Here is a 12,199-nt window from a genome sequence, read left to right as displayed (position 1 = left end):
GGTTGCCACGTCCGTGTTCGATTCCCCATATGGGTACAATGTGTGTAGCCCACTTCTGGTGTACCCCGCCGTGATATTGCTAAAATATTTCTAAAAGCGGCGTCAAAATACACTCACTCACTCTCAACTCTCAAATAGTACTTGGATAGGTGATTGCGCTCAGCGTGTCTACGAATGTCTACAGTCGCATCGACAATGTCCTGTCTAACGCTATGTACATTATATATAGAATGATTACAAATCTCCCTTTGATAACTGATTATGATAACTAGTAAGGACTCACAACGAGGAAATGTCATTCAAATGTGCACTAGTCTGTTAAAGGGGTGCAATTAATCCTCGACATGAACGAGCAGAGAGCACAGATGTATTTAATAATGGGAATAGGTTTAGTTTAATGACGCTTGGTATAATATTACACTACGGCATGTTAGCATAATGCAGGACGAAATGAATGAAAAACTATCACATAAAATGCGTGCGTACCCTCCTGACAAACGTAAAGTGATGGGTACCCGGTGGGATCCCTTTCGACCATTAACCTTCTATACAAGCAATTTGCGTTAACTGGAGTAATAATGCCCTGACATTTTCAGCATAAGTACATGGGTACAAGAGTTTTATATATGCCCATATATTGCAGTTCTTTATTCGTCTAATCAGTACACTAATAAAGAATATGATTGGCTGTCTGCATGCGTACTCTTTCCAATTATCAAGCTTTTATAAGTTGTCGTAAGTTGACTGTTTTTTCTTTCTTTTTTGAAAAGTCTTTGACTTCTCCAGATGTTAAAGGAATTTGCTTGGCTTCTGTTCTCTTTTACGTGATGGTTCAGTGAAAAAAATCGATGATATGTTTTTCCTGATACGAAACAGGTGTAGCTAAAGAATACATACATGTAAACACGCTATATAGGTTAACAAATGCAAAAATTGTAATTTAACTTGCTAGACCCGCAGAAAAAGAAAAGGGTTGTTAAAAATAGACTTAATTGTACAAGACTTAACCTATATCAGTCTGTGCTTAGAAATACCCCTCAGTCTTTTTCTTAGCAACAAAACTAACTCTGTTGCAAAATGGCCTCCTAATGGACATCAGAATCTGTTGCTTAAACATGACCAAATGCACTTATTGTTTATTAACTTGTATTTGAAGAACTTAAATTGTGGGTTTTCCTTTTTGAAAAGATTTTTTTCAAGAGAGTATTCGAATGTACTGGGCATTGAAGAAAAAGGGGACGCTTTAGACCCTGTCTCGTAAATCGCAGCGATTTTGGAAGACCTCAGGCGAGAATTTTCAGTGATATTTATATAATTTCAAAGCTATCACGCTTGGACGGACAATCGAGACAGGCTATTGCCTTGCGTTGGCGTTCTGTATTTATATAACCAGTTGTGATAGGACCTTGGAGTCATAAACGATAACGAAAACCTTGATTCAGGAATATCCAATTCATCACAACAAAAGGGTAGCTCAGTACATGTAGATGAGGTCTTTATTCGTCACACCGATGTCCTGGGTTCGATTCTCCACCTGGACACAATATGAGAAGTTCATTCTGGTAGTCCCACATTGGTCCCAAAGCATACAGAGCTGAAATATTGCTACATGCGGCGTAAAACCATCCTCAGTGGCCCATGACAATTTGACACAGTAGTTTATTCACGTCCAGGCTCAAGTGTCTCTCTCAATCATTGCCTTGGACTGTCTATAAAACTGGTATATATAAAATCAGAAGTCGATCAGAAGCCTTGTATGTAAGCGCCCAATCGTTTCCAAACTTGTGACTGTTGCGAACGGACTGGTCGCTGTTGATAAAATGAAAATTGTTGATGGAAAATGTTGCATGCATTTGTGGTTGGTTTGTGGGGGACATCTAGGGGCTGTGAGTCTAACATAGGACAGCACTGTATTACCAGTATACCGGTATATCGCAATGCGCTTTTCAAACGATACTTGGAATACTTTTTATGAGAACCGGTATATTGGACAAGAACATATATGTAGTTTTTGCAATTATCTTTATGGTATGAAACAACATCTACAAAGTTTCATTCACAACAAAAGCTTTCCTCTTTCGTTCAGTGACAAAACGGCATACTGTAATGCAATGAATTGTATAAAGAAAAGAGAGAAAATAAAGAGAAAATAGAATCTCTAACTATGCAACCTAAGTTTGACATTGTCGTTATCAGAACCATAACATATATGTTTAGGGACTTCTAATAGAGAAGATAGGATCGACATTTACAATCAAACACTTTAACTCCCAATATATCGCGATACGTATCGCAATACGGATACCTGAACCACAATATATTGCAGTAAATTCTGTATGCCAATACTCAGCCCTAGTCTGACATGTATAAATGTAACTCGCTCAGCTCCTTATCGTGATGACCCGTGAAGGTCCCGGGATAGAATAGGCCTTCAGCAACCCATCCTTGCCATAAATGGCAACTGTGCTTGTCGTTAGGCGACTAACGGGATCGGGTGGTGAGACTCGCTGACTTGGTTGACACATGTCATCGGTTCCCAATTGCGAAGATCGATGTTCATGTTGTTGATTAATTGATTGTCTGGTCCAGACTCGATTATTTACAGACCGCCGCCATATAGCTGGAATATTGCTGAGTGCGGCTTAAAACTAAACTCACTCACACTCACTCCTTATCATGGCTGCATCATGGCTGCATCATGACTGCATCATGACTATATCATGACTGTATCATGGCTGTATCATGTCTATTGGAAGGGTTTGTCGTGGTTGTATCATGTTTGTATCATATTATGTCATGTTACGTTTATTCCCTTGTTATATCATGTCTATTTTAAACAAGGAAAGGTTTGAGTTCAGAAACACACAAGGAAATATAGTAACCATAACTGATAAAGACTCCGCCAGACCTACAGAAGGAGATCAGATGTTCATGCAATAGCTCCTCATACCGTGTATTCCTTGAAGTTGCTTTAGGATGAGAATTCCGCGTAGCATCTATTGCAAATGTGAAAGTGTCTGCAAACATGGGAATGAATTTAATGACAGTCTGTAAACTGATCAGGGCCCACTTGCACAAAGCGATTTTAGCGCTACAACTACCTTAAGCCTATGTTGGAGAATAGGGGTTACAATCATTGCAGCGCTAAGATCGCTTTGTGTATGGAAACCCAGTTGTGTCATCTGCTGTAACAGTGGAATACTGGATTTACAAGACTGGTAAAATGCAAATGATAAAGAGTGAAACAGACGATGAAGAGAAATTAAGGGGAAATGCTTCATCTTATATGCTTTTCTCATATGCACTGGCACTGGGTAGTGGCTAGCTCGCAACACGGAAAATACCCTACGTTTTGGAATGGTGTATTATCAGCGAGTACATGCAGGCACAGACTGATAGGAACTGTTTAAAGAAGGATCAAACTTGCACCATCACATTTAGATCATTTTGGCGCAATGATCCCTAGCACCATATGTGTACTTTCTTCTCTACCTCAGTATATCTTTTCAAAGGCTGAGCGCTAACCCCGTCCTAATGATGATTATGATAGTAATCGGTCGTGTCCGGGGTTTCTTCCCTTGGAATTGCCGCCTCGCGGAACTAAACCCAACAACATATTTCTCTCAGAAAGCCGAGTTTAGTGTGATTAAACACTCGGAACCAATCGAGTCTGGTCGTTGGCAGGATGCGTAAGCTGTATGAAATGGAGTCCGATTGTGTCCTGCACCACGTGACACGGTGGTAATCGGCCATCTTGGTACTTTGGCTCTTCTGGAAGTGTTTCTTTGGTTAATCAGAGCCAAGGTAAAGGTGATAAACAGCCACTTATCTCCGGCATGGTGTCGACCTTGACGCTGTGATGAATCGCCACAGCAAAAATCAATCTGATTACAAAAATAGCCGAAGTGTCAATCAGCCACCGGCATGTGCTCACAGGTTCGAGAGTAGTCTCAATTTGGACAAGCATTTGGTCCAAGTCTTACATTACCCATCACGGTGAATGGAAAACCTTATTCTGTTCAATACGCCCAGAATACAATCAATTACAGTTATCTCGACGGAAGACGGTTTTAATGTTCAATGGGATGTTTGTCAAAAAAACGTCGGAAATGTATGGGTCTATAATTACGTAAGATTATGCACGAGGCATCTTGAACATCTACTGGCTACAAGGCCTTGGAGTTTTGGAACCATTACGCTCTCGTGGACGTTCCGATCGGATCCGTTGATTGGAGGTTGTTGATCAAATCGATGAAGATCTTCCACGAGTTTCTGTCGAAGATGTGTTCATGCGAGATGTTGGTGGTTGTTTTTCAAATGTAACGATCCGTGACCGATCCGTTACTCTCTCAGTACAACCGTTGTCTGTACGTGGGGTAGCCTAGTGGTTAAAGCGTTCGCTCGTCACCCTGAGGAGCGAGGTTTGATTCCCACATGGGTACAATGTGACCTCTTCCGTGATAATAATATAGGAATAATGCTAAAAATGACTTAGAAGTAAACTCACTAAAACTGTATATGGTAATGATTTTCTGTAACCATGCATCGATAGTTTAGTATCTGACTTTCCTTGATAAGTGCGCAGCACAAAATACAGGGTCCAGACTTGCAGCTACATTGAGTTTATGTTTTACTTGATCTGGGTTTCAAGTTTCTTGTCAGTTACTAATAGAGACTGAAGCCAGGTCAGCCTTTTTGTGTGCCATATAGACTATAGATGCGGGAAGATCCGGGGTACAGTTGGTCTTCAGCAACCCATGCTTGCCACAAAAGGCGACTGTGCTTGTCATAAGAGGCGACTAACAGGATTGGGTTGTCAGGCTCGCTGACATGGTTGACACTTGTCATCGTATCCAGTAGCACAGGTCGATGCTCATGCTGTTGATCACTTGACTGTCTGGTCCAGACTTGCTTTTGAATGGTTTTAGCAATATTCCAGCAATATCACGGCGGGAGACATCAGAAATAGGCTTCAGACATTAATTGTACCCATATAGGGAATCGAACCCGGGTCTTTGGCCTGAGGAACGAACCCTTTAACTACTAAGCTACCCGATGATTGGAATAACTGTATCAACAACGGTTTAACAGCATCCCTGCGCCCCAGCTCTCGGCTTCTGTACCTCATCTATAGAGAACTTGACACGTTGCGGCGACCCTGTAAGAGCAGGAAGACCGTTGTCCTGTTGTAAGACCTTACAATATCAGATACGAAGCTTATCGGAGACTCGGCACAGCAGCTCAAACAAAAACCGTTCCCCCAATGGCGGTACCCTTGAAGCACACTGTCGTCCCAGGCGCAATCGCATATACAGAGTTATTGATTGGTCTTTTGGGTTAGAGATATTAAAAATAAACCTATTTGTTGAAATTAATGCGAATTCCATGTCGTTTGATGGTGCGGCGGGTGCACTCGGCACGGTTAGAGTAAAACTAGGGAAGACGGGTATCGAACGTTTAGTAGGTCATGCTCGAATGATGGAGGGTGATGTATATGACAGTTTTACCCGTAGACTGTGAAAAGTGATGTGTCAAAACTGGCTAAAAACGCCCCCAAATATTGATAATTTGTAAGATTAGGTCTTGCCATGGTCGATTGTGAAGTTTCCGTTTCGTGGAAAGCACTGCCTTCTATGACGGCGGTGAGTCAAATGAAGAATGATGACAAGCAAACTGGTATTGCTCTCACGTCTTACCATTCTGGCTCTCCTATCTTAAATGTGCAAAAGCAATATTCAAGATAAGATGTATCCAAATTACAGAATTGTTGTAATATATAGCCTCAATGAAGACGCGGAAGGCTGTAAATTATTTAATTATGTATTGATGTTTGTTATATTTATAGCGTATCGCTGCAAAGTCACTGGAAGTGTGTTTATTTTTACACTTTCATAAAAGATATAAAATTACATTAAAATACTGAAACATACCAGAAAAAATGTAAGTAAGGAAGTTAAATCTTTATGTGAATAGAGTTTATAATCTTTATGTGCACAGAAAACAAAAGCGAAAACAAAACAGCAACAACGGGGTATTTCGTGCAACCAGTTGCATCCCAAACCATTTGCTCCAACATTATGCCATACCATCAAACCCGTGAAGGTCCGGGGTAGAACTCACTCAATCACTCACTCACCCACTCACTCACCCATACCAGCAAACTGGAATGTTGTTTTACGCCTCAGCTGTTCCTCGTTCATTTGCGATCATTAAGTGATGCTTCAGTTGTAAAGTAATGTAAATAATATTCATTATAACAGTTTTTTTCTGATACGGGTCGTAAATCTTTACAAAAGTTAACTTAAATTTACATCTATTGAAAATATGCGCAATTTAGTCTCAAAACCGGTTCTGGCAACGCAGTCCGTTATTGACAGTGAGATGTCTATCTACAAATTGAAAGACCGATATCTCACGCTTGAAAAATAGACCTCGATCCTTACATGCGAACCCGGTTTTGGCAAAGCAGTTCGTTATTAACTGTGAGCTTTTCTTCAGACTCAACCATTGATAACTTGCCTTAAGGTTTTTGAAATCTTGCTTTGGAATGTTAGAAAATAGTATTTGGTTTTCGTTTTTATGTCAATGATCCGAAGATGTAATGCCTGAAGGCATCTTTCTGATTTCGTAGAAATTATTCTTTTCGAAAGAAATCCGCTCCGGTGTTGTCACGAGCAAAACATGTTGCACGAGCGAAATTGACAACGTGCCGGTTTTGGAATTTACTCGGCTGAGACCGGAGTTTAAGTGACTCAATCGATCCTTGCTGGCCTTAGCTTTCGCAGTCAAATCAAATACTCGGAGTCATGTTTTATTCTTCTTTCAAAAATTAAAATCCGCCTTGTTCCCTTTCCACCAAATTTAACATTCAAATTGTCATCCCATTATGCAATGTACGAAAATGTTTCCCAGAACACGTATTATACATAAGTGCCTCTCCCCGAACAACAGCTATCTGCATATGCGACGTTTCACACCTAATGAAGAAGAAGGCAAAGAGAATATTCCAGCCGAATAACGAATATTCCTAAGGTAGACAGGTTTAATGCACTCAGCGGACCATATAGGTATTGAACAATATCGGAGGGAGATACCACCCATTGTCATTTAAATATCGCATACAAAAACTGTTTGCAAAGCGAGTCGATCTCGCGGCGCTGATTGATTACGACTAATTATATTTGATAAGTCGAGAATCGAGCGTCTATTGACTCCGAGCAATGACCAGCTGAGTACGTCCGTATTCATGTGATTGCACGAGGATGCATAACGTACGCTCATTGATCGCGTATTGTTACGTGTAATTTGGCTGGTGCGAAATCCTTACGAGGCACAAAATGAGTTTACAACACGTAGTCTGTCAATTGTATCTAAATTACTTTGCTATTCTCCCCACGCACAGTCTTTCATTGGTACTGTCACCACTGTGAAATGAAAACTGAAAAGATCTATTTTTAACTCTCATTGAACCGGAATATAGTCTCCATGTATGGATTATACACCTCTCCATAATAATTGCAACGTTTCATGTAGCGGAATATTGTACTTGAGAGCGGGGCAGGGCTGGGTGTTTTCCACGGATGACATGTTCGTCTACCGCACTGCTGTTCTGTGTGCAAAGTTGTGTCCCTTAGGACGCCAGGAACCTGTGTGTGTGTGTGTGGGGGGGGGGGGGGGGGGGGGGGGGGGGGTGATATTTGAGTCCCAGTTGGTCCCTATCACTGGTGTGAGACTGGCGTTACGTCTAGGCACAGGATCTTGACGGTACGAACCTCCCTCAACGTAGACTTAAACTAAGACTGTTTGTGCATACGGTCACTCCTCACTAAAGCCGCCTACCCTTACATCATTGTTGCCATGGCAATTTCCGTTCCGACTACGGTTGTTAATGGGGGATATATAACCAGGTGATATGTTTATTTGTTTTTGAATAAAAAAGTAAAGAAATCATAGAAAACACAACTGTTTTGAGAAATGTGGCTTTTAACTGATTACAATCTTTATGTCGTATTGTGACGTCAATGCAGTCAATTAATGATCAACAACTGCGACAGATGCAGGCTCGTGTTGCACACTCGTGTTACAAGCTATTTTGTATCTCATGCACTGGCACAAATGTTTATGCAAATGTATGACAAACAGTCGGGAACATTGGGAAGGGACCTGACAACCCATCTCGATATTTCACAGATGTGTATAAGCAGGAGACGAGTATGCAACAACACTGTTCGACTGTATCAATATGTGAAATGCTGTATGATGATACATACACTACTCTTGAGACTACGTGTAGTATTGTAAGATAGCTTGGTTTAGTTTTTAACACCGCACTCACCAATATTCCGGCTACATGACAGCGGACTGTAAATAATCGAGTCTGGACCACACAAACCAGTGATCAACAGCATGACCATCAATCTATAGAAGTGGGATGCGATTTGTGACCATCCGATCGCGATAGTCGTCTCGTATGACCAACCCGGATCTCCCAGAGTAATGTATGATAACATTGTATAATAATACATCCGAATGGGCATTACTCTTTAATCTATATCCACTAATCAGAAACAACCCATTTCTATATCCCTCCTCCAATACTGTGCACTTCTGTTTTCCTTTATAGAAAGTTCAACACTGTGTAATGCCTGTATTCCAACACTGGACCTATCTATACTGGACAAAAATAGTTAGGAATGCTGTAAATTTTGAAATAATGAATTATGGTCTATTTATCCACTGACACGCTGATGAAATATCAAGCATAGAAAGGCCAATATCTTTAACTAATTTTGTCCAATATGAATTGTCCTACATCCCGCTCTGTATCTAACTCGAATCGACTTTTCCTACACTATCCACCTGTATTCGCATATTTCAGTATTACGTCCATCTGAATCTCCAAACCCAACCCAGTATCCATTCCCTATTCACACACCACATCTGTATTTCCCTATTCACACACCACATCTGTGTTTCCCTATTCACACACCACATCTGTGTTTCCCTATTCACACACCACATCTGTGTTTCCCTATTCACACACCACATCTGTGTTTCCCTATTAACACACCACATCTGTGTTTCCCTATTCACACGCCACATCTGTATTTCCCTATTCACACGCCACATCTCCATTTCTCCCTTTCATTACGTATCATATTTCTATCTGTATTTCCCCAATCCGACACCATACAGTAACTAATCTGTCTATAACACTAATGTACCCGTGTGATGATCAAACATTTCCCATTTTTTATTCCACTATTGAAACACATTATGAATCTGTCTGTCGTATAGTAAGGTTAATACTGTCAATGTGTATTCCTGTATTGCAAAGCTTACTCATATGTATTCACCTTTTACAATGTAAGGCCATCTATGTTTCCCTAACCCCTCTCAAAATGGATTCTGTATTCTCCTATTCCAGCCATCATATCCCGCTGTATTCGTCTATTCTATCTGTATTCCAATATCCCAGCCATCATATCCCGCTGTATTCGTCTGTTCCAGCATCATATCTCGCTGTATTCGTCTATTTCATCTGTATTCGTCTATTGCAACATTATACCCTGAGTCATGTTCCTATTCTATCTGTATTCCCCTATTCCAGCATCATATCTCGCTGTATTCGTCTGTTCCATCTGTATTCGTCTATTGCAACATTATACCCTGAGTCATGTTCCTATTCTATCTGTATTCCCCTATTCCAGCATCATATCTCGCTGTATTCGTCTGTTCCATCTGTATTCGTCTATTGCAACACTATACCCTGAGTCATGTTCCTATTCTATCTGTATTCCCCTATTCCAGCATCATATCTCGCTGTATTCGTCTATTTCATCTGTATTCGTCTATTGCAACATTATACCCTGAGTCATGTTCCTATTCTATCTGTATTCCCCTATTCCAGCATCATATCTCGCTGTATTCGTCTGTTCCATCTGTATTCGTCTATTGCAACACTATACCCTGAGTCATGTTCCTATTCTATCTGTATTCCCCTATTCCAGCATCATATCTCGCTGTATTCGTCTGTTCCATCTGTATTCGTCTATTGCAACATTATACCTTGAGTAATGTTCCTATTCTATCTGTATTCCCCTATTCCAGCATCATATCTCGCTGTATTCGTCTGTTCCAGAATCACATCCATATTACTCTATTCCGTCTGTATTCCCCTATTCCCTGACTAGAACCATCTGTATTCCACAATTCCTTTCAACGCCCAAAATATAGCACGGTTGTCAAGTGCGCTGCAATGTCAGTGCAGAGGTATGGGAATTGTATGTTCCAGAAACCTATGATTCTTGAACCTAGACAGGTTTCTGGGTGTCACCCTCTTTTTTATTCTTTGATACAACGTTTCAGGCTTTGTGGTTTGAATCTGATTGTATTTCAACGTTTTTACATCATAGAGGTATTCGTGTTCTTAACGGAGATGGTAAGACCTGTATCACTTAGGGCGTTCCTCCCACGTTGACTTCATACGTCGGTTACTGTCCAAGATGGCGACAAATAAAACACTCTCACTCACTCATTCATCCATTCACTCACTCACTATATACATCTGATTTCCAGGCGAGCATCGGTGGCGGCCCCTTCCTTCTGCCCAGATTGGACGTGAGTTAAACTTATAATCTCCCTTTGTAGTTAGACAACTGGTTATCACTTTGAAGAATCGCCTTTTTCTATACCCACTGTAGTCCATGTTTGAAACTTTGGAGCGTGCGAACGAGAACAATTATAAATTCCAGATATAGCTAGATGTGCTTCTCCATTGTGTATGTCAGTTGTCGACATAGTTCTTGCATTTCAGACACCAATAACATCAGCCGGTTTATTATCAATACTTACTAAGTGTCCTGTGATAATGAGGCTTGTTGTTTCTGTACGTGTCATAATTACCCGTACATCCTTACCCATACACCCTTATTCATGCAACCCTAACCCACCCTTATCCTGCTACCGCAAAGGGGAAGCACTCCTACCTGCCAAACCTGCGGAGTTATCAACCCTTTATCTTTCCTTTGTATTTTCTTCTCATTGGGGGATATATTCGTGTTACAGGAGGATACGATGACGTCCTGTTATGCATGTTTTCAAGCTATTCTTTGTCTTATACGATGTATTAGACAACATTCGACTTACACGTATATTCGTTTTTCAAGGTGGTAACGTCTTTCTGTATGAAGACGTTTGTATGTCCGTGTCGGGTGGACGGTGTTCATGTTACAAGTATATTCTGGACAATATTCGTTTTGTTCGTATATTAAGGAAGACATTCTTCTTATGTGCAAATTCAGGCGGATATTCATTTGACACATATATTCAGAGAGAAATTAATCTTGCACGTATATTCAGGACAATGTTCGTCTTACACGAAATTCACAATGGTCATCTTATACGTAAATTCGGGAACATATTTCTTGTACAAGTATTTTCAGGGCCCACTTGCACAAAGCGAACTTAGCACTGCAGTGATTGCAACTCCCATTCTACAATATAGGCTTAAGATTGTCGTAGCGCAAAGATCGGTTCGTGCAAGTGCCCAGATTGATTTCTATAAGACGGGTGCTGTGTCTCACACGTATGCATCTGGTAATATTCGTCCTGTGTGTACATTCAGCGAGATGTTCGTCTTGGGCATATTGTTGTGTGCCTTACATAGTCAAATACCGTTGTGTGGAAGATCGAGTGTCATAGTAAATACTTCGAGTTATATAAGGTTCGACACAACCACACAATTATGACTAGATAAGGAATACGCGGGAACGAAACACGTCAACATTCGACACAACGTCGTTTGTACTTTTACGAAGCTGTTGTCATCCATGTGTAGTGAGGGCGATCTTCGTCTTAAAAATACATTCCAGAGGATGTTCACTGAGGACACGTTCGTCTTACGTGTATGGTGAAGCTGATTTCTGCGTTACGCAATGTACTTCTTGAATACGTAGTTCGTCATCCCCGTATATACGTCGTACAATTAGGTCAAGTCTGGTATTCATCCTACGGCTGATTTTATATTTTTTTTACTCGTATTCAGTGCGATATTCGTCTTAGACACATTTCCAATATTGTGATATTCGTCTGACAATAATATTCAATTGTCATATTCTCTGCATGAAATTCGAATTACACATAAAATCAAAATATTATTCATCATACACGCATGCTCGGGACGGTATTTGTGTCTTAC

At 40.6% G+C, this 12,199-nt stretch overlaps 1 protein-coding gene across 1 annotated transcript in view; it reads left to right on the top strand.

Annotated features, from left to right (window-relative positions):
* The window catches only part of LOC137291829 (potassium voltage-gated channel subfamily B member 2-like), a 228,820-nt gene that overhangs the window by 66,498 nt on the left and 150,123 nt on the right, over positions 1-12,199 (top strand). Inside the window, exon 2 of the mRNA XM_067823366.1 lies at positions 10,579-10,620. Coding sequence (XP_067679467.1) covers positions 10,579-10,620 — 42 coding nt within the window. The remainder of the gene's footprint in view (positions 1-10,578; positions 10,621-12,199) is intronic.

The sequence above is a fragment of the Haliotis asinina genome, chromosome 7 (assembly GCF_037392515.1).
Source record: "Haliotis asinina isolate JCU_RB_2024 chromosome 7, JCU_Hal_asi_v2, whole genome shotgun sequence".
Lineage (NCBI taxonomy): Eukaryota > Metazoa > Mollusca > Gastropoda > Lepetellida > Haliotidae > Haliotis > Haliotis asinina.
The sequence above is the reverse complement of the archived record's forward strand: the minus strand, read 5'-3'. Positions and strand labels throughout refer to the sequence as shown.